The 23,485-nt window shown below is 48.3% G+C and overlaps 1 protein-coding gene across 2 annotated transcripts in view; it reads left to right on the forward strand.

Annotated features, from left to right (window-relative positions):
* The first annotated feature begins 3,254 nt into the window (after nt 1–3,254).
* Syt13 (synaptotagmin 13) overlaps nt 3,255–23,485 on the forward strand; it is a 40,849-nt gene continuing 20,618 nt past the window's right edge. Inside the window, exons 1-2 of one of the 2 annotated variants that reach the window (XM_076929304.1) lie at nt 3,400–3,527; nt 17,902–18,021. In XM_076929304.1, coding sequence (XP_076785419.1) covers nt 18,013–18,021 — 9 coding nt within the window. In that variant the 5' untranslated portion in view covers nt 3,400–3,527; nt 17,902–18,012. Of the gene's footprint in view, nt 3,528–17,901; nt 18,022–23,485 lie in introns of both variants that reach the window. The other variant, XM_034496378.2, reaches the window with a different exon arrangement.

Here is a 23,485-nt window from a genome sequence, read left to right on the forward strand (position 1 = left end):
TCTGCAGCCTGGCAGCCAGAATATTTCCAATTATCCACCAGCCTCTTCTTCACTGTCTGATCCATTCTTCCAGGATGACTCTGTCAACCACTTTTATCAGACCACATGATTTCATTTGTCAAAGAAACCCAGCCATGCCTTTTCATTAAAGGCCACTTCTCAGATATCAGTCACAGGAAGTGTAAGTTAGCCCTTTGATGGCATGTGTGAGACTGTCTGGTTGGATAGCAAAGGTATCTTAGCATTCTAACGACCCCTGGGGTTCATCTGTCTTGGGCTCCACTCTTGGCTCTCTAATAGGTTCATTGCATATGAAAGAGATTCGAGGTAAGCTCTTCTTCCTAGGCTGGGGGCCACTGCAGCTGCTAGCATCCCAGTAACCATAGCAACAATGGACCACATGGCAGGTGTCTGATGTCCATCAGACATTTTCTTGTGTTAAGTGCTTTTCCTCCTTCCACCCATGCCTCCCTTAGATTCTATCCTGACTGGTGGCATTAAGAGTCTCCCAGGAGAGCAGCTCAGGCCTAGTGCATTAATTAAGCCTCTCATCTTGTCTTCCCAGAATGTTTTGCATTGCCAAGCTCAGGAGCCAAACCTCCCAGGGCAGTTCTGATGAGAGAGGCTTCTAAATAAAACACAGGAGATGGGTGGGGGTGGGGGTGGGGTGAGAGTTTAAGAAGTACAGTTCACAGTTGTAAACAAATGGAGCTTAATAGGAAAATATTCCTGGTGTACAGCAGGCACACAAGTAATAACTATAGAAAGTCAATGTAATAAAATGGAGTTGATATTGAAAATGGAACTCCCTGTCAGCTGCCAGAACCCCTAGGGAGATGATCACGTGGGTTACTTAACAATTATTGAGTGCCTGCTGTGTGCAGTCATGAGTAACATGGAGCCTCTAACTTTTGAATAAATGAATGAATCTCCAACCCACTAGGGATGACTGAAGAGAAGCAGGACCAACCATGTGGCAACGTATTTGGATCTAAGTTGCTCTATAGAGAACCTTTGAGAGGTTCCATATGTGACAGTCAGGGTCCGATGCAGGCTTCAGAAACATCCATTCTGGTAGATGCTGAAGGGTTTAGAAAAACAAGATAACTGCTTTGAGCAAAGAAATGATTTTCTCCTGTACCCATCCCCTAGGGGAACTGGCAGCCGGGGCTTCCTTCCTCTTCGAAGCTGGCTGCCATGCTGGGAGATGCTCAGGCTACCGGGAGACGCCATGAAAAGAGAACCAAGGGTGCCTGCTGAGGTTTCAGATTGTTTCCTGTGGTGGCCCAGCACCAGCTGCTGCCACTGAGTGGCACTGAGTGCTCCACCACACAGCCCAGACCAGCTGGACCCCTTAGATAACTGCAGTCCCAGAAGACTGCTGAACAGAAACCACCTAGCTGAGCCCAGACAACCTACAGAATCACGCTGTGGAGAAAACCAACTGTTCTAAGCCACGGAGTCCTGGGTGGGGCTCTGTGCAGTGGGTAAGTGATAAATTAGAGAGAGGAAAGGGGGGACCCAGACAGTGATCACACCTGAGGGGAGACAGACAAGAGCTGCTGGACGTCTCCAACTCCAGAGTCATCAGCTGCCTGGAAGCCATGAATTAAATTATGCGGAGCGAGCCCCTTCTCAGAAGCGCCCAGCGCACCCCGAAAGCCCACAAACAACATCTAGTCCTCAATGAAGCAAACCTTCCTCATAGTGAGAACCACCAAACAGCTCAGTTTCCTAGAGCTAAGACAGCCACCCTCCTGGGCAAATTCTCATTTTCCCTCTCCCACAAGCAAACATATTCTCCACATTGTAAGCCCTGTGCCCCAGCAGCAACCTCTGATGTCCTTGGCCCTTGGAAGAGAGGACTTAGAATCTGCAAACACTGAGTGTGGCCTCAGGCTGGTGGCAATGCTTTTAGTGGCCTCGTGTCCTTTCTGAGCTTCAGCATCCTGAGCTGTGTAGGAGGTAAGGTCTCTGCTGGTCAGATCAGCTAACAAATGTGAGCTGGACATGCAGCCCACAGAGAACTATCAAAACACAGGACCCCATGCCAGAAGACACATTTCATCAGCCAGCTCCTGCCATACCCCAGGCTCCCCCATCTCTCTCCTTGTCCACCCCCCACCCCCCACATTCCCTCTCCCAGTCTCTGTCTTTGTCTGTCTTTGGTGGGAAGTCACTGTGAGCCTAGAAAACGAGACAGCTCTACTCCTGTTTGAGTGTTTGCAAAGCTTGGGGCTCTTGGGGGTGTCCCCTTTGCAGCCTCCTTAGCAGCTCTGGGGAAGGGGGAAGGGAGAAGGGTGGTGTGGCAAGCAAAGGGTTACTAATTTGATGAGGTGACCAGCTACCCAGAGTGAGTTCCAGGTCTGGGTTGAAGCCCTGGTTGGTTGACTCTGTGACTTTAGTAAGTTCCAGTCCTTTCTAGGTCCAACTGCCTGTGTATGTACACACATGTGCAGAGAGCATTAAAAATGATTCCAGACAACACTAAAATTCTCATTCTCTCTCTCTCTCTCTGTGTGTGTGTGTGTGTGTGTGTGTGTGTGAATATGTGCATATGTGTGTGCATACATAGAATACTAGGAATTGCTTCATACAATCCTGAGGTTATCACATGCCAATGTGTGTGTGTGTCCATACATGTGTGTCCATCTGCACGTCTGTGTGTGCATACATGTGTGTACATAGAATTCTACTAATTGCTCCACATAACCCTGAGATTATCGAGAGAGAGAGTCAGAGAGAGAGAGAGAGAGAGAGAGAGAGAGAGAGAACTAGGAATGACCCCACACAACCCTGAGGCTATCACCTGCCAATGTGTGTGTGTGTGTGTCCATACATGTGTGTGTGCATCCGCACTCCTGTATGTGCATACATATGTGTACATAGAATTCTACTAATTGCTCCACATAATCCTGAGATTATCACGAGAGAGAGAGAGAGAGAGAGAGAGAGAGAGAGAGAGAGAGAGGCAGAGAGAGAGAGACAGAGAGAGAGAACACTAGGAATGACCCCACACAACCCTGAGGCTATCACCTCAATCAATGTGTGTGTGTGTTTACGTATACATGTGTGTGTTTATGTACATAGAGCACACAAACCTGAGGCTATCATTTACCTGCTCCTGCCCTCCTGGCAATAGGGGGCGAGTCACATGGTGGCGAGGAGGGGGTAGCGGTTGACGTGCCTCTGGGTCAGCCTCCGCCTCTGACGTCCTTACAGCCATCCTCCCTCCCAGCTGGCTGCGTCCCCGCCCTCGGAGTCTAGAGAGCGGCTGGAGCCAGGCGGGAGCGCGAGGTGCAGGAGGCCGGCGGGAGGCGGGCGAGCCGCGGGAAGCAGGCACCATGGTGCTGTCGGTGCCTGTGATCGCGCTGGGCGCCACGCTAGGCACTGCCACCAGCATCCTTGCGCTGTGCGGGGTCACTTGCTTGTGCCGGCACATGCACCCCAAGAAGGGGTTGCTGCCGCGAGACCGTGAGCCCGACCCGGAGAAGGCGAGGCCCGGTGTGCTCCAGGCGGCCCAACAGGTGAGTGAAGGCCAGGTGGGATGGCCGGGCCACCCTATGTTTTGCCAGGCAGGGAAGGGACAACAGACCTGCAGCAGGGGTCGCGGTGGCCCCGAGGAATGGGGGAAGGACATGAAGGAGAATGGGCAGAGGGGAAGATGAGGACTTCAGAGGGCTGGGAAAGGAATGAGGTGTGGAGACAGTGTGCAGGGAGGAGAGGTTTGAGCCTTTGGATCGGGAAGCAGCAGGGTTAGAATACCCTTCGGGGAATGCCTGCAGAAATAGGGGACAAGGGTAGTGGGGTCTTCCAGAGGAAAGAGGGAGACTGTAGGACAAACAACTGAAAAAAATAATCAGAGAGGAGGTAACACCTCCTCCCAGCTGGACAGCAGGAACAGTGGGGGTGGGCTCTAGAGGCAGCCAGTGAGGAGGAGACTGCAAGACCCCCTGCTCCTAGCAGCTGAGCCTCAGCATCCTCGTGGGTCTCTGGAGATTAGAGGGCTTTTATCCCCTTCATTTGTGGCCCTGCTTGAGCTGGAAACGGGCTATGGGCTGTGCATCCCAGGCAGGAATTAGGGTCGGGGAGGTCTGGGTGAAGGACCTTCTTCAAGATCTGTGACCTCCAGAAAGCTTCTCAGGTGGAGGACCGTGCTCCTTGGAGAGCCAGAGGAAGGCTGGCCTTAGGTCAGGCATGCATCAAGGACCTCCCAGGAACTTACAGATTCACTGGTTTTGGTCTTCTGTGAGCGTCTTGCTCTGAGCTGGTCCTCCTTTTCCTAGTAAATTAATTATTCAGATGCCTCCCCAGGTCCCAGAGTGGAGCCTGTGTCATTGAACACAGTAGAGAGTAAAGGGAAATGGCTGCTGTCCTTGAGGCACTTAGAATCCCAGGCAAGTGACATTGTCACTGGTAAACGGGAGCTGGTGAGTGGTGGGAGGTCAGCCTGGACTGGTCTGCAAGCGGGGAGTGGGCTCCCACCACAGTGAGGGTGTGGCTCACTGCCTGTCCCTCCCATCTGGTGTGGATGAGAGACACCTGAGAGACAGATGGCATCCCGCTGCCTTTCAGCGTGGCCCTCCAGCCCTGCCCCCGACTGGGGAGCAGTTACTGTAAACAACCTCCAGTTCCCTTCTGACTGCCCTACTGACCCCCAGGAGCCCACACAGTGTTGATTATCTGCCAAAGACGTGCCAGCCACGCTATTTCTTCATAACTTAAAATCCCCCAAACACCTCATTAGAATAAGTGGCAGCAAGCCAGTCATGGCTTAGTCACCCCCACGCTGCCTCACTGGTAAGACTTTTACATATATTCTTGCTTTTAACCGACCAACAACAGTAAAAGGGAATAGCCCCAGGTTACAAATTAGGAAACACAAGTTCAGAGAGGGCAAGAGACTTGCCCAAGGCCACACAGTTTCTGAGCCCCACTGTCCCTGAGCTAGTCTGATTTAAGATTCCTAACTAGTAGCCCCTCCAGCCAACCCCCTCCTCCCCTGTCTGTCAGGTGCCTCTCTCTCTAGGAAGACTCACCCTTGTGACCCTTTCTGCAGTCTTTGCCTCTCCAGTTTGATTCTTCTTCTTCTTCTTCTTCTTCTTCTTCTTCTTCTTCTTCTTCTTCTTCTTCTTCTTCTTCTTCTTCTTCTTCTTCTTCTCCTCCTTCTCCTTCTCCTCCTCCTCCTCCTCCTCCTCCTCCTCCTCCTCCTCCTCTTCCTCCTCCTCCTCTTTTTCCTCCTTCTTCATCTCCTCCTCCTCCTCTTCCTTCTTTTCTTCCCTCTCCTGGTCTTCCTCCTTCTTTTCTTCCTTCTCCTTCTTGCTCCCTACTCATTATCTATACAGATGGTTTCTCGGCCTTTCAACCTCTTCCTGGAGGATTTTACTTACTGGCCCATGAAACAACCACCCTTATGACTGTGTCCCATATCATTCCTTCTAACGTCCTTTATAGCGCTCCCAACACTGGCAGTCATTCATATTAGCCACCTGCATTACTCATTCCTAATACCTAGAAAATGGCATTTGTGCAATAAGAAACCACTGGCAAACAAAGGCGCCCAGCCTTCTGTTCCAAGAGATGTGGATGCAGGGGCTGCGTCTCTGCAGCCTAGGGCTAGTTCTACAGAGGCTCAGTGATGTCTGCCCATGAATATCTGTTGATAAGCAATGCTCACCCATCTACATTTCTTCTCCTCATTCCTTGGTGCCAGGGAACTTGACAACAGAGGCGAAATCAATAGGTGTGAAAACGATGGCCTGAGAGCTCAAGGTGTCTTGGTGGCCACTGTGCTCTGATTCAGCCACTGACCCAGATAAAGTAACCAACAAAGACAGCGCACTTGGTTTCAAGGAAGCCAAGGAGGCAGGCTCAGGGTGGGAGGTGACTGAGGACAGTCAGCAAGGCTCAGTGAAGCCGGTCCTCAAAGAGAGGATGCTGTGCTGGAGGAGGGAGGCAACTCTAAATATCTGGCTCCAACAGCTTGCAGCTGTTGTGTCCCACTGAGGTCTGGGGTGCAGCATCCGTGCCTCCTGCTTCCAGATCTCATTGGCTATGTTGCTGGGAAATGTCTTTGGTGTCATAGGGCAGGCTGGGAATCTGATTTATGCTCCAAATGAATACACAAAATTGAGATTTGTACTGAAAAAAGAGCCCGAGGTCTTCCCTGGGGTTAAAATCTGCCAGGACTCTATAAATGGAGTTTATGGGGGTCAGGGTCTTGAGTGGGGGAGAGATGATCATGGTTTTGTCACCAGTAACTCCAACTGAAACTTGGTATTTTCTGTAAGTGGGGCTATAAACAAGAAAGCATGGGTGTGTTCCTGATCCCTGCAACTTTGTTGCAGAAAATCATAGCTCATCTGAAACATGCTGCCAGGCTTGCTGATGCTTCTCCCCCAACTCCCCAACAGCCCCTTCCCCCACCCCCACCCCCGTCGTTTATTCCCCTCCCTTCCCATTTTAAGTTATGGCATTTATTAAAGTTCCTGCTCTGTCCTGTGATTTACTACATTAATAAAGGACCAAGCATGTAGCTTTCCCTGGATATATGCTATTGACTATTCCTTTACAGTCTATGTATTTTACCTTCAGATTTTTAATCTTCTTGGAGACATATCTTGGGGCTTCTCTAGATAGGGAAGGGGTCAGGCCACGTTACAAATGGTCAGGAGCTCCTGCTGAGGGCCAGGTGGCAGAGGGTGGAAGCTCTCTGCAGCATCCCCTCTGCAACCCATGCCCTGCTGGCTTCAGGTCACAGGTCACAGTGCTGTACACTAGAGCCAGACTAAGGTCCCTTTGCTCCACCTCACTTGTATCCAGCCTCTGGGGAGATGCAGACAATTCAGTCTCTTACACAGGCCATTCCTGGGTTTCTGGGATCACTGGGAACACCTCAGTCTTCACAGCTGTGAATTTATGTGAAAGCTGCCTTCAGACCCCCTGGCTTAGTTCTCTGGAATTTCCTCTTCCCAGGTTTCCGGTTCCCACTGTCCCTTTTGGCATTCCTGGGTGAGCAGAGAAGCTGCCCTTCGCCTTGATCATCCCGAAGTCTAGAGGCTTTCATTTTAGGGTCCTGTTTCCCTTGTATGACACTTGCTTGACTGTGACTGTAAGTGCCCTAAGTGGATCTTTTCAAGTAACTTTTAGGGTCCCAGGGGACCTGGTATTATCTGTCCTCTCAAAAGCAACATGTAGCCAGCCACTTTGGTAAACTTGCTTGGTCTTTATTGGTACTCACCCAACTCTCCCATCCACACCCCTGCTCCTCACTGCCACACCCAACTCTCACATCTACACCCCTGCTTCTCACTACCACACCCAACTCTCCCATTCACACCCCTGCTCCTCACTGCCACACCCAACTCTCCCACCCACACCCCTGCTCCTCACTGCCACACCCAACTCTCACATCTACACCCTGCTCCTCACTGCCACACCCAATTCTCACATCTACACCCTGCTCCTCACTGCCACACCCAACTCTCCCACCCATACCCCTGCTTCTCACTGCCACACCCAATTCTCCCACCCATACCCTGCTCCTCACTGCCACACCCAACTCTCCCACCCACACCCCTGCTTCTCACTGCCACACCCAATTCTCCCACCCACACCCCTGCTCTTCACTGCCACCAACACCCAGCTCACTCACTTCTTTCTTTCCTTCAGGGTTGAAACATGATGGCTTTCAACAGAAGCTGAGTTCCAAGTTTTCATGGGATGAATAAATGCTGAGTTTATAACAAATAATATATGCATAGTCAAGTCCTTTCTCCCCAAAGTCCAAAGTATGTTCTTCACTTTTCCCATGTCCCTGACAATGTCTGCTGGGAAGCAGGGCATGTGATCCACCTGGATGTGTACATTGAATGAAAACATCTTATATATAACATGAACTAAGAGGGACAAACCCCAAAGTGGGTCATACAGGCAAGTACCCATTTACAGGAAACCTGAAATCAGGCTTGAGGCATGCATGGTGCCATCCTGCAAGACAAGTGTGAGACAGGCTGAATAGAGAATGGGTAGCCTCTGGACTTTGATCTCTGCTCTGCCTCTTCATGTAAGTGCTGGCTACATTCAAAATTTACCTAGCCTTATTGTGTGCTTTTCTGTAAGAAGCTAGGGACCAACATGGTTCCTACTAAGCCATCTCATTGTGACGTAGTGTTTGTGAACATTAGGAAGACCAGGCCAGTACTTTAATGATAGGGGCCTTTAGGCCTGAGATGCCCCTGTACATGGTCTATCACAAGCTATCTCTTGGCACTACCCATTTGCTACTGTTTCTCCATCTGCAACGTAAAAGTCTTGCTCTAGGGACTGGGGCCCCACAACACCATCCATGGGGCCCTAGGAACCCTCTAATTATTATTCTTCTTCTCGTGGCCTCAGTGCAGCACTTCCAGTTTGCTTGTTTTCATTACACTGATGAGTGAGATGGGCCAAGCACATCGGTGGCACCACATGTTAATCACGTCATCCATTGAAGGTTAGTGAGTGCATCTGAGGCACAGCATATGTTAAAGGCGGGTATGCTACTGCTGAGGAGACAGAAGGTGCAGCCAGCAATTCCCATAGAGTGTGTAATGGTGCTGCATGATAGGTAATATTCAGGGAGCCATGGGAAATCCTGAGGAGCAGCAATGCCAGCCACAGTCCAAAGTACATCTTTCTCCAGTTCTGAGAGGCCTCTCTCTGGACATCTTTTAAAGACTGGAGGCCCTGTGAATTGCTAACCCCACTCCTGGAACTGATTGGACTCTGGCTGCTTTAAGAACTGACCTCCATAGGTTCTCAGGCTTTTTCTTATTTGTTATTGCTGTTGATAGTTGTTGATAGGGGCAGGGGAGGCTTGAACCCAATCCTTCCTACATGCTAAGTTCGTGTGGTACTACTGAGACCAGCCCAGCCCACTTCTCAGCTTTTTAAAGGCTTCAACAGCCAGCTTACTGTTAATAAATCCCCTGACTAGTAGCTCTTCTGTCTGTATGAACAACAATTAAAGACCCATTTCCGCAGAGTCGTAAATATTAGGTCTGGCACTGCCATCTACATAAGTTCTTTATATGTACCAGACATTTACCGGTGAGAAATGTGAGAGTGTAAGTAACATATTCATAGGCAGAGCTGGGACATGAAGTCTCACTCTAGAACTAACTTGTTGTTCAGTTAACTAGAGCTTAGTAAGAAAAAGCTAGTCAAAATTTTGTTCAGGCCACTGTTTCCCCATACAGGAGAACAGGTGTCTGTGTCTTTTCAGGTCAATTTCCAAAATATCCCCCTGATGCTTGGATTTTTCTCTGCTTTATACATCTGTCAGCTCCAGGCACTGGGTACAGCTCAGGGCCCTCCTGAGAGATTTTACACAGTAAACATGTTTGGGCTGGTTGCTTAGCAACAACAAAGACAGTATGAATTTTTCATCACAAGATTAGCATAAATTATTTCAGGGAGATGAGCACACAACCGCCAGGAAGTGCTAAGCCCTTCAAAGCAATCACATAGGGTATCTCTGTACCTGGCTGGACCTATCAGTCCCATCCCAATGGCAGGCCCTGACCTATCACATTCCTGGTTCCTCCCCCAGTTTTTCTTTTTGGTATGACTTATAGATTAGTGTAATGATTAGTGTTAATTATCAACTTGATAGAACTTAGAATCACTCAGGAGACAGGTTTGTGGGCATACCTGTGGGGATTATTTTGATTATGTTAACCAAAGTGGGAAGATGCGTCCACTGTGGGTGGCACCATTTCCTGGCTGAGATCCCAGACTAAATACATAGTGAAAGAGAGCTGAGAGCAGGGTACCTTCACTGCCCTCTGCTTTCCTGTTATGAGTGTGATGTGATCACCTGCTCCAAGCTCCTGCTGCCTTGACTCCCCTGCTATGCCTTGAGCCAAAGGACGGCCTTTCCCCTTGTCTACCAGGCATTTTATCACAGCAACAGGAAAATTAGCCCAGAGTCAGGTGTGTGATCTGTTCCCTAGTGGAGCCCATACAGAAAACACTGTTGCACCCTGCCCAGGGTTTTAGATGCTGACCATGTAATCAGCAACTGGGAATGCAGAAGGACTCAGTAGGGGAAATAGCTAAAGCAGCCAGCAGGGGGTAAGGTAAAGAGACAAGGGAAAGAAGAGACCAGTAAGAGGACCCAGAAGAACAAGGGAAGAGGAAGGCACTTGAGTCAAGACCCAGGAACAATCAGAATACACAGACAGGAGCTCCTTCCTGGGCACCTGCCACACTACAGGGGTATTGAGGCCGAGGCTCTCTCTTGGCTACTCTGAGTACAGTTTCTCTGAACGTTCTTCTACTAAAGGGCAACAGTTCACTTCCGCCTTGACCTTAGTGCCTCTGTGTTCAGAACTCACAGAACCTATTTCTTGCTAGCTCTGGGGAAACCTGATTTGAGGATAAAGAAAATAGCTTCATAGAAGCAAGTGTTCTTGTGTGTGTGTGTGTGTCTTGTGCGTGTACATGAGCACTAGAGCATGCATGCATGCATGCAAGCGTCTGCAGAAGTCAGAAGAGGGCATTGGATCACCTGGAACTGGAGGTACCAGCAGTTGTGAGCCACTGGAAATCAAACCCACGTCCTCTTCAAGAGCAGCAAGTGCTCTTCAGCCATCTCTTCAGCCCCCAGTAGAGTTGAATTTTAATAACTAAGGAATTCTCTGAATGGGCATCAGAACTAACACATCTGAGCACACAAAATGCCTTATAACCAAGTTGTAAAAACCAACATGGCAGCAGAGGGGAAAAGAAAACAAGTATTCCTCCCTCCAGTCCTCTCTCCCCTTCACTATCTTTATACTTTTCCTCCTTGTCTCCTCCTCTTCCTCCTCCTCCTCCTTCCCCTTTCCCCCTTTCCCACCTCCTCTTCTTCTTTAAGGGGACTTCAGACAGGGTCTCACTTTTCTAAGTATGTAGCCCAGGCTAGACTAGAACTCACTATGTAGACCAAGTTGTCCTGGAACTTGGAGATCCTCCTGACTTAACCCCTAAGTGTTGGGATTAAAGGTTTGTGCCCCCACACCCGGCCCTCTATTCCTTTTCTTGCCCCTGTAATGACATTTATTGAGCACATACTATGTTCCAGGCTCAGTACTGGGAGATGGGTACACAGTAGTGGCTGCTTTCTCATCTGTGACACAGTGACCCACTCTCTATCTTCATGAAGCATACAGTGCTGTGGGAAGGACCAGAGTCGACAGAAAGGCCAGTATATGTGAAATGAAGAGAGCTGAGGTCAGGCTGGAGGGTCAGTGAAGCTGAGGCAGGCAGCCCACTGCAGCCTCTGGTCAGGTTCGTCCTCATGTATGCTCAGTGTTCTAATGCCTCTGTGGACTGTATGGATTCTATTTAGTTCCTGTGTGTTTTTGTATTAAGGTAAAATCCACACAAAACTCAACCACTTTAAAGTGCATGAACCATGAATCAGTGCCATTTAGTACATTCACATTGTTAACCAGCTACCACTCCACCTAGTTCCGGAATAATACATCACCCCAGCAGAAAACCTGCACCCATTGAGTGGGATCCTCTTGTCCTTCCTCCCCAGGCTCTGGTAAACACCCATCTGCTGCCTGGCTCCAGATTTGCCTGTCCTGGACATTTTATATAAATAGAATCATTTAGCAAGAGATCTTCTGTGTCTGGCGTCTTACAGTTAGCCTGATGTCTCTTTTTACAAAGCTTTATTTTATTTTTAGGTGTGTGTGTGTGTGTGTGTGTGTGTGTGTGTGTGTGTGTGTGTGTGTGTGTGAATCTGAGCATGTGTGTGCAAGTGCACGCAGATGAGGATGCAGGAGTCTGTCTGAGTCCCTGGATGGGAACTTACAGATGGCAGTGAGCTGTCTGGTGTGGGAATCAGGGTATGAACCCTGCTTTGCTCATCTGCAAAACAGCAAATGTTGGTAGCTGCTGCACCAGCTCTCCAGCCCCACCACTCAGAGCATTACTAAGATCTGTCCCAGTGTCCACACATCTCTCCTGTTTTCCTTTCTTTAGTCCTGCTGCCCTGGACATCCCAGCCTGTTGGTTTGTGTTCCTTCAGGACACAATACACATGGGAGTTGAATTCCAGATCATATGGAAATTCTACATGCAGCTTCTGGAGGATCAGCCAAACTGCCTTCCAGAGACACTCTGCTGTTTTCTATTCCCCCAACAATATTCAAGAAGCCAAATTCTGCAACTCTTTTGACATTCATTCTGATTTCCTTCCTTCCTTCCTTCCTTCCTTCCTTCCTTCCTTCTTTCTTTCCTTCTCTCCTCCTCCTTCCTTTGAGATAGTCCCCTTGCAAAAGCTGTGCTTTGGATGTAAGCTATGCCCCGCCCTCAGGTTCACTGTGCTCTAATGTCTGTTGGTCTCAGTTTTGGAAGGTTGAGGAAGTGGCGCCTTGACAAAGGAAGTGGACCACTAGGGGTGGGCCTTGGAGTTTTACAACCTGGCCTTACATCCTGTCTGATCTGTTTCCCGACTGCAGAAGCAATCTGACCAACTGCCTTATCCTCTGGCTTCCTGCCTCTCCCACCATGATGGCCTGGTGTCCCCTAAAACTGCGAGCCAGAATAAGCTCTTCTTCCTGTAAGTTGCTTCTTGTCAGGTTTTGTCACAGCAGCAAGAGATATAACTAAAATACACATGTACATCACTTCATTCTAAAATTATTCTTGTTCATTTATTCTGGCTTATGTTTCTAAGTTCTTCAACTGTTTTTAAACAGCCATTTGATGTTTGCACTGAGAGTTTATTGAAGTGAACCCAGCTATGTCTGAGTGCATCTGAGATACATGTGTCCCAGAAGCAGTGGAGTGTGACACAGTTGAGAAGTCTGTACCTGCCATTCTGTACCTTAAATCCGTTACACACTGTCATGGTCCTCTTCCTCAGCTCCCACCCCACCAACTTTTAGCCCTCCCGGGTCCTGGTGCTTCATCCAGACAAGGGGTGTCCTCTAAGCTCCATTTTATATATAATGTCCTTATGTCTTGATGCTGACAGGCCAGAGCAGTGCTAGGAGAAGCTCTGACAATGTCCCCAATGGCTGGTGTGTGGCCTGTCCCCAAGCTTTCCCACAGAAACTTTCACTAAGTGCTAATTCCTTGGCTAAAGGGCTTTCGTGCCTTTATAGTACAGGAAAGGCTTAGACCGTTTTCACACTGCATTGAAGGGTAATTATGAGATATTTGGAAAGGCTGGTTAAGGTTTTAGGGTAACAAGAAACGCATTATGAGTTTTTCCATTAAAATGACATAGTGTCACTTGCCTTCTGAAGCTTGCTCTATGGGAACAAGTCAGGATCGTGGCATGAGGGGCATTTACACATGTGAGTATGAATGAACAAGAGCAAGGAAGGGCCCTGAGGGAAGTCTGTGGCAAAGACCCAGGGCACGTTGATAGATTTCATTGATCTCCTTTGCCCTTACTTCTGCTCATTAAAGCCAGGGTGTGCTTTACTTTCTTAGAAACTGGCACAGAGCTGGGAGGAAGGCTGAGAGAGTGAGTGGATTGGAGGCTGCATGGGTGATGGCTGGGGAGTGGATGAGCAAGCTGCCTGCAGCCACAGCATGCTCACGGCATAACATGTATGCTCACAGCATAGCATGCTCACAGCATAGGCACAGGGCCGCAGGAGGACTGCAGGTTCATGGGCAATCTCTGTACTTGCCTTTTAGTACAGTGGGGACCCATGAGAGGCGTGGTGTGTAGGCAGACTCCCTCCCGATTGGTTTCCCTCCCTTTAGGCCTTCATTGATTTGCTTGGCATAGGACAAAGTAAAAACTTCACCTGTGGGCATAGGGAGCTGTCTCAGTCTGCAAAGTGCTAGCTGTGCAAGCATGCAGATCTGTTCAAATCAGTGGCACCCATGTAAAAGCCTGGCTTAGTGATGAGTGATTATAATCCAGCACCAGGGAGCCATAGGACCAGGTATCTACTTCTGATCTCCGTGTCCACAAACACACAAGTGCAAGTGTATCTGTACACACACCTAAATCTTCACCTGCCAGGACCAGGCTCTAATACCTGGGAAGTTCATACTGTGCTCGACAAAGGGTCCAAACTGCTTAGAGTGGCTATGCTGCTGAGGTATCATGGAGGGGAGGTGGCAAACAGGACGCTGAAGGAGAGAGAAAGGTGTGTGTGTGTGTGTGTGTGTGTGTGTGTATGCATATTCATACATGTGAACACTTGTGCATGCATATTCATGTATGTGTCTGTGTGGATGTGTGTGTATTTGTGTGCATGAATGCATGTGTGTATACATGTTTGTATGTGTGCCTGTGTACATATGTGTTTGTGTGTGTGCAAATGTGTTTGCATGCATATATGTATATGCATATTGTGCACATATGTTTATGTGCGTATTCATACATATATGTTTGAGTGTGCATATGGATATTTGTATAACAGGAAAGTAGAAGGAAGACTGTGGTGTGGAAGGAAGATTTCTAAAGAATGGGAGGACCAGCCAGGCAGTAGTGGTGCACGCCTTTAATCCCAGCACTTGGGAGGCAGAGGCAGGTGGATTTCTGAGTTTGAAGCCAGCCTGGTCTACAGAATGAGTTCCAGGACAGCCTACAGAAACAGAAACTCTGTCTCGAAAAACAAACAAACAAAAAAAAAAAAACAAAACAAACAAACAAAAAACAAAGAATGGGAGGACCAAAGAAGGGATGAGGATGAAAAGAAAGACATACCTTCAGACTGAAATGTGGCTTAGTGATGGAACACTTGCCTAGCATGTCCTTGGTTCAGTCTCCAGCATGTCACAAAAGGAGTCGGAGGAAGACACAACAGACTACAACTGTCTTCTCTCCTACACCAAGGAGATTCCCATACACATATAAAAGCGGACGGGAAGTATTGGGAGGGAAGAGGGGGATCAGGAAATCGAGTGAGAGAGGGATGCTAGTCGGAAGGGCGAGGTATGGGAGTGACGCATATGCGTGAAAATGCTGTAACGGAGCTCAACTAACACACTCATCTTTAAAAGGTAAGATGCAGTGGTGCATGCTTGTAATCTCAGCACGGGGAGGTAGAGGCAGGAGAGTTAAGAGTTCAAGGGCATCCTTGAGTGCATACCAAATTCAAGACTGACCTGGGTTACATGAGACCCAGTCTCAAAGAATCCAAAATTATGATGACTAAAAATTTAAAGAATGTTCTGGAGAGGACTCAGAGTAGGGGGGAGCACTGCAGGGAACAGCAGAGGATCTGATGGAGGCAGGCCCAGGCCAGGCTGCCCCCCCTTCACATTTGGTAGCGTTGCCTTTCCTGGTTTCAAATCTTCCTTTGTCTCAGTGCCTTTCAGCAAGCAGCACACACACTTCCATTTCCAGTCTAAGGAAGGGCAGGCTGTCAGACAGGGGCAATGGTGTTCTTTTAAGAAAATCCAACCTGACCTGCAGGCTTTCCTATAGCTGTGGAAGTGTGTCCTTTGAAGACCTCATCTCCTACTGTAGGAGTAGCAGATCCTTGAAGCAGCACATGATGGAGGCCCTTTGTGCAAAACATTTACAGACAAGAAGAGCAAAAGAGTGTTAGGAGTGGCTGACTCAAGGCCAGAGTTTTGCAGATGACATCAGGGACAAGGAACCAGGGGATCTTTGGGTTCCACAACAAACACTCTTGAAACAATAGATTACAGAACCCTAAAGGGAAGCCTGGAGGTGAAGATGGTCAGAGTCTGTAGACCAGAGGCAGGAGAGCTCAGCCTGGAGCTGGAATGAGAGAAAGCGCCCTGTCTCAGGGTGCCCTGAGAGTGTCACACCCACCAGAGTCTGAATGGACAAAGTGTTCTTTAGATCCCTATAAGGCAAGTAGGAGCCTTAATGGGGGAAGTGTTAGGGGACAACTGGAATACTTGCAGTCCGTACAAAGGAGACGGAGCTGCTAGCATCAGAGGAAGCAAACGCCTGTCAAACCTGCCCAGTGGATTTCTAGACTTCATTTTAGGAAAGCTCCAGAATCCTTGGCTGTGTAGCCGCCGGCTCCCTAGCAGAGTCCTACACTCACAGTGACTCCCTGTGTCTGCTCATACCTGAGCCTTGAAGTCTGGAAAAGTGGGCTGAGGCTCCTGCTAGCGCTCAAACAGCATTGCAGATGGTCTCTGGGGAAACACTGTAGGGCCACGGGCTCCTCAGGAGCACAGAGAGGTAGTTGTGGCTGAGGCTGACTAAGCCAGGAGAAACCCTGCTTGGGGACTCAGACAGGCCGCCTTGGGAGGCTGCACTAATTGCAACAGTAAACGGAATGGTAATTAGGCTAATAAATAGTATGAATAATTAAGCTGCCTTCAAAGGCTCTTCTCACAGTGATTTTGCTATATAATCTTTGAGTGAAAGCATGAGGCATCTGAGCGGATCCACCTCCTCTCTGCTTTGACACCAGTGACCTAAGCCTTCTGCACCTGTCTCGGTTACCTGTTGTTTCCCCATCATGGAATCATGGAGATTAGGTAGCATGCTGTGATGGTTAGAATCTAGAATCACTAAGGAAGCAAGCCCCTGGGCCTGCCTGTGGGAATTATCAAAATTAGGTTAATTGAGGTGACAAGACCCATCTTAACCATAGGTGAGACCATTCCAAGGGGTGGGTCCCAGACAAATTAAAATGGAGAAGACTAGCTAAGCACCAACATTTATCTTTCTGCTTTCTAACTGTGGATACAATACAACCAACCATAGAACCAACCACCTCCAGGGCCCAAGGCCTCACCTTTCCTACCAGGATGCACAGCACCAAAACAAACCTTAAACAAACAACAACAAAAAGTAGCAACTTCACACACAAAGCATGGTGCCCAGAACAGTAAGTGTTGGCGTGGAAACTGTCCCTTGTTGCCTCCAAGGCCTCTCTCTGAGCCCTCCTGACTCATTTCCAATCTTACCCATCCTCACCATTAGCCTGAGTAACCTTTATTTTCCGTCCTTTCATGCTCTGGCCCTAGAGGCTCCTTCCTGTCAGCTATGCTGGTAGAACACTGTGGTGTTAGCCCAAGAGGACCCTGAAGGAGACCTCCCCTTGATTCCTCCCTGCCAGGTTGCTGAAGGGGGCTTGCTGTACCCATAACTGAAGGGCTGAGCTCTTTCCAGGGGAATGTCTTCAGTCAGCCAACTGCCCTGGGTCTTGTGACCTCCCCTACCCTGAGCCCCTGCTGGGCCTGAGATATCCACTCATGTTTCATTAATGAAAGTTTCCCCATTCAGTTCCCCTGGCATCCCAACACCCAGTCAGTGTAAATGTACCCCATGCTCCTGCCCAAATCTAACAATGGGTGCTCAGTCAGTGTTAGCCAACATCACAGACCCTGACAGTCAGCCAGGAGAAGGGGGAGCAGACAATCAAGAGAAGGTACCCGTGAAACTGGGAAGGTGGGGCCCAACAGGGAAGATGCTTCTAGTCACACAAGGTCCCAACCTATAGCACTGCCTTTCATTTTCCGCTTTTTATCTTGCATTCAGCCAGTACCTTTAATAACAGCCTTTAATACCTGTTGCCAACCAACACCTGGGAGCAGGGCACTTCAGGGTGGTTCTCATTTCAAGGAGAACATTTCATTGTAAGGACCTGAGGAGAAACACCCAAAGTTTATAGTATCTGGAAGCCAGCTACTCTGATATTACTGACCTCCTGTGGCCCAATCATATTTTTGCACATTTTCCAGACCTGTTGGGGGAGATGCAAGAGGTTTGTATATGGTTTAAAAGGAAGAACAGCTGAGTCAAAACAGCAGCTAGGAGGGAGATGCTCGACCTGGCTCTGCTGTGGCTGGAGGTAGACACCACTCTGTATTTTCTCAAGGAAGAAGATTAAGTAAGAGTGACAGGCTGTGTAAACCGAAGGATTTTGTCTACTTGCTGACTTGTGTTTGTTATTGTTTTAGCAAAGCTAAGCAAAGCAGATACTCCAAAGAGGAACTGCAAAGGGCTGCCTTGAAGGGAACAAGCTTCCCAATGGATTCTGCATTGTGCATTTGAAATGAATTTTTATAACTATGCATGTGGTAAGCAACATATTCCTGGGCTAAAGTAAGCAAGCCATTTCACTCCCAAACTATGGTGGACCAGATCTCCCTTTAGGGTATTTCCTCCCGTGATCCTATAAAAAAGCCACAAGGGTACAGAAGTCAAAACCACAATATAAGTGATATACATTATAAAGCCAGAATCTTTAAGAGCACACGTATCTTTCATTAGCACACATCTGGAGATTGTATGAGCACCCTAACTTCTGATCTAGTGGCAGCAATCTCACTGTGACCCCAAAGGGCATTCAGACCATGAGGAAGTACAGCTGCTAACATGCCAGTGTCCTTGGCCATCTGATCCCAACTCCTTGCCTACCCAGTGTCTGTCCTTTATAGGGGTCCTTTATATAGGTCTGTCCTTATTGACCAGACAGGAGGGTCAAGGAAGGAACCAGTCTATCCTCCAAGGCCTGCTGTAGGTGCTATACAGCACCTTCAGGAATAGTTCCCTCTGGGAAGCTTACAAACAAACCCGGGAAGTGCTCCTCCTCCTGAGTGCAGCTCACTTGCACACATCCCTCCCCCTCAAACCTGGTTCCACGCTAAGCAGTCCACTGTTCTTGGAGACTTCTCACCTGATGCTCCTTTCCTCTTCTTGGTTCTTGGTGGCCCTGATTCCTGCCTCTTAGACATCTCCCACCCCTCCATCTCGCTCCCTTCTCCGGCCTCTCACCTCTGCCCTGTCCTTGCATGTGCTTGCTGATGTGAGTTATCTGAATCCATTTTGTTCAGGCCATTCTCCCATCACAGAATCTCCAAAGCTCCCGCTGTTAAAATAGAATTCTAAACCTTTTGTTCAAGGCCCTTGATGGCCTGGTCTCATATTCTTTTCCAGCCTCACCTTGGTGAGTTCACCATGCCAGGAGTGTGTGTACCCCCTCTGGATCCAGATTACTGCCATCTTACTTGAGATGCCTCTGTCTCTTCTGCCATTCATCCTCCTCAGATTCTAGGCTGAAGCCCTTCTGATCGCACCAGTGGCGAGGAGCTGTTCTTTGGGCCTTCAGTAGCACACAGCCCCAGACACTGGACTTTTTAAGACCACATTCAGGGAAATGGAGAGACAGCTCAGTAGTCAGGAACACTTGCTAGCCTTCCGGAAGACCTGAGTTCAGTTCCCAGCACTTTCGTCAGGTGGCTCACAACTGCCTATGACTTCAGTTTCAGATGGCCCAACACTCTCTTCTAGCATTCCCAGACACCTGTGTGTTTTTCTTCTAGCATTCCCAGACACATGTACATATACACATAAATAAAAATAACCCTTACTTTTAAAAGGCCACATTCAGCAGGCTGGGGGAGTAGCTCAGTTGTAGTGGGCTTGCCCACACACACATGAGGCTGTGGGTTTCATCCTCAGAATTGCCCAAAATGAAAGGCTGCTGCTCAACTTTTTATACGGATGCACCCAGGGTAGCCAATACCTTTTGTCTCGTATATCAGTTCTTATCCATTGATACAACACAAGGATGCCTGAGCTCAGCAAGAATGAACCTCGGATGGATTAGCTATGTCTGCCACGAGTTCAATCTCAGGAGTTTGATGGATTAGCTATGTCTGCCATGAGTTCAGTCTCAGGAGTTTGATGGATTAGCTGTCTGCCATGAGTTCAGTCTCAGGAGTTGTGGCATAAGCACTTCCATGCTCCTGAGTATGGAGTCTCTCATCCAACCCCTCAGTATACTCTCTGGGAGTAGGGCCTCGTGTTTGCTGCAGAGGCTGGGTGTACTTACACAGGAAATAGATGTGGGATGACTTATCAGATCCTAACCCAGTGAGGAGAATCTGGGCTTAAGCCCCAAATTTAAGGAGAATGCACACCTGTTTGCTATCGCGCTACCTCCCTGGCTGTACTCGCACCTCCAGGGCAGAGACTGCTGTGCCTTCCACATGACTGAGCAAAGAGGACAGCTCTTCCCAGAGACTTGCTCCTCTACGCACTTTTTCCACCCTGTGTCACCCTTGATGGATGATTTATAACGCTTGCCAGGCTCAGCAAATGTATTTCCTCCGCTAACACAGAGAAAAGCTGCGAGGATGCCAACATGAACAGTAGGCGTTGTTAGAAGGATAGTCTTGAGTGCACTCCTCATTTCACGGGTAAAAACTCTCCTGTTCTAGTAGCTTATGATTTTCAATAGGTTGGCATCACAACAGGGTGAAACTGTTGTCCTGGCCTGGGGCTTCATCAATTATGCAAGGATTATAGAATCAACAATTTCTCTGGCTGCTCTGGAGAAAGATTCTAGATTTGGTGACTAGGAAAGTGAGCAGGGTCTATGTAATAAAAGCTAGGCATGGTTATACTTGTAACCCCGGAGCCAGACAGAGGCTTGCTGGCCAGCCCAGTCTACTTTGAGAGTTCTAGGCCAGTGAGAGACACTGTCTCAAAAGAACTAAGTAGATATGTCACCTAAGAAACAACTAAGGCATGTTCTCTGACCTCCACATGCCTGCACACACATGGGTGCTTGAGTGACCACACACACACACACACACACACACACACATCAAACAAACTACCATGGCCACCACAGATAAGAAATGGAAGTAAAAGTGTCTAAGTGTCACCTGGATCACAGGCTATATGAAGCCCATGTAGTGCTGTCTTACAGAAGTCACTGACAGGCTGAGCTGAGCTCCTGGCACATAGTCTCTGTTAAATAGAGAGACTTTCAACCCCTGCAGATGGAGGGACCGGTGCTGAGGGAGGAGCTCACATGGAAACTTTGGAGGTCAAAGGCTGGTGGAGAGACAGCTCTGGGGTCAAAACACTAAGGGACACAAGGAATGTCAAACTCAGATTTGAACAGAAACCATATAGTAAAGCGGGTAATGCTCAAACATCCAGGCCATTCATTCAAAACCAACAGACAACTAACTGGTCTGGAGAAGGAGGCCCATGGGACACGGTGTCTGGTGTCCAGTTATGCAACACCAGAGGGAAAGTCAAGAGCCATGCCTTGGGTGCTTCCATTCTCAACTGTTTCCATAGATATCCTGACTTCAGAGCCACACAAGTTCTGAGCAGCACTGGCTTTGGGTTCTAATTCTGTCTGAGCTGGCCACCCGCTTTGAGGCCTTGGACAAACTTCAGTTTCTATGATACCCCATTTTCTTCTGGTAGAGAAAGTAGTTATGCTGATTTGATTTTTCCTTAGTTTTTAATTTTTATTTAATTTTATATGTGAGTGTTTCACTTGCATTAATGTCTGTTCACCATTTTCATGTGATTTGTGGAGGTCAGAAGAGGCTGACAGATCTCCTGGAACTAGAGTGACTAATGGTATAACCTTGTGGGTGCTGAGAATTGAGCCTAGATCCTCTGGAAGAGCCGCAAGGCCATGCTCCGCTCTGTTCCGTCTCTTCTCCAAATGGCTGGGGTCTAGCCCACCTCATCTTCTAACACTTTACCATAACTCACCTACACTCACTGCTCTCTGGATGAAAACTTTCAGCCACTGCTTTGTCCCAGAATGCTCCTCTCTAATGTCTCTGCCTGTCAAGCTGCCACTTATGCTTTGGGGTGCCTAGTCCCAAGTCAGGTTCTCTGAGCATCTTCTTGCATGGCTCCCTTCCCCCACACCCTGCCGTCTCTGGATGCTGTGTTATTTTAGCCACACCATCTAGCTGGGTTTTTATTGGGCTCAGCATAGCAGTTTCCCTTATAGCGTCTGTAACTATGTATCAATCTCACAGAATTTCCTTTACAGAGATTTAGAAGGCTCGGAAGTTTACTTGGGGCAGTGTAAGGCACTAACAGATATGGAGTGGGAAAGGCTGGAAGCCTGGGTTTAAAGGAGAGAAACAGGGATCTTCCTAAACTGGAAAAATCTGCTTTTAAATTGCTTAGCCACTCACCTCGGGGTGGGGGCAAAGGATGCTGTTACAGAGCACGTAGTCTTCTCTGGCCAGATTGTAAGTTCCAAGGAGAGCAAGGTCATTCTGACTACAGATTTAGCCTGTAGGAGGTTGTCTTCCCCTGGGGACACAGTGATCTCCCCCAGCTAGCTGGCTTGACTTAATAGACCTGCCCACATCACTCCCCTGCCTGTTATCACACTCTGGCAGATCCTGTGTGAGGGTAGAGACCATGGCTTCTTTCACAGAAAATTCCCTTGATGGTGAATGATGTCTGACCAGATGAATGAGCGAAGGTCCAGGCTAGAAAACAGAGAGATGGGATATTTCTCTCCCCCTCGCAAGCCTCTGGCTTCTCCTTACATCTTCTTGAAGTCTTGGGAAGATACCAGTCCACTGCCAGCAGAGGAGAACAGGCTAGTCTGCAGACTCTATAGTCACATGCCTGGGTTCAAATTCTAGCTTGCTATCTCATTAACCGCATCACTTCAGACTTACTGCTCTGTGCCTCCGTTTCCTCTTCTGAAAAGTGGGCAGAATGTAGGTACTTTCCTCGTGAGGTAGTAAGTTTAAACAAGTCCTTCTGGCACAATGTATAGAGCTATGAATGACACCTGAATACCCAGAGATATGTATATACATGCATATATATACATATGTATGTATGAATGAATGTTTGCTTGTTTGTTTATTGGTTTTTAGAGACAGGGTTTCTCAGTTAACAGCCCTAGCTGTCCTGAAACTCACTTTATAGACTAGGCTGTCTTCAAACTCACAGAGATCCACCTGCCTCTGCCTCCTGAGTGCTAGGATTAAAGGTGTGAGTTATATAATTCTCTCTCTCTCTCTCTCTCTCTCTCTCTCTCTCTCTCTCTCTCTCTCACACACACACACTCACACACACACACACAAAAAGAGAGAGAGAGAGAGAGAGAGAGAGAGAGAGAGAGAGAAGAGAAGAGAAGAGAAGAGAAGAGAAGAGAGAGAATTTAGCTTAAGAGAGCTCTCTTGACACTTTGGACATAATTTCCTTTCTTCCTCACTGGATTACTCCCTGCCATGGTCTTAATACTACTTCTTTCTAACCAAAATTGTCTTTGGGACTAGCAGTATCTAGACTAGTGTCTACTAGGTTGTCCTTCCCATGAGGACATTGACTTAAAGATATTGTGACTACTGCTTCTTGGCCCCCAGAGATGAAGTCGGTGCTGAGTGGATGATGGCCAGATGGGTAACTGAGTGCAGAGAGGGTTTACCTTCTCTAGGTGTGTATCACACGCTTGCCACTGACACCGTGAGCCACTGATAGAGGACTACGACCCACTCCAACCCAGATCCTAGTCTGTTGTGTCGAGTATTGGCTAGCTGGCTAGGTCCAGTGCAAACTAGACTGTCTGTCTCTCTGTTTGTCTATCATTTATCATCTATATGCCTGTCAGTCTATCTAGACAAGGTCTCAATAGAGTCTAGATTGTCCTCAGACATACTGTATAGCCAAGGATGACTTTGAACTCCTGATCCTCCTATCTCCACCTCCCAAGTGTTAGGATCACAGGTGTGTGCCATCACTGGTTTATGG

This window comes from Arvicanthis niloticus, chromosome 2 (genome assembly GCF_011762505.2).
Source record: "Arvicanthis niloticus isolate mArvNil1 chromosome 2, mArvNil1.pat.X, whole genome shotgun sequence".
Lineage (NCBI taxonomy): Eukaryota > Metazoa > Chordata > Mammalia > Rodentia > Muridae > Arvicanthis > Arvicanthis niloticus.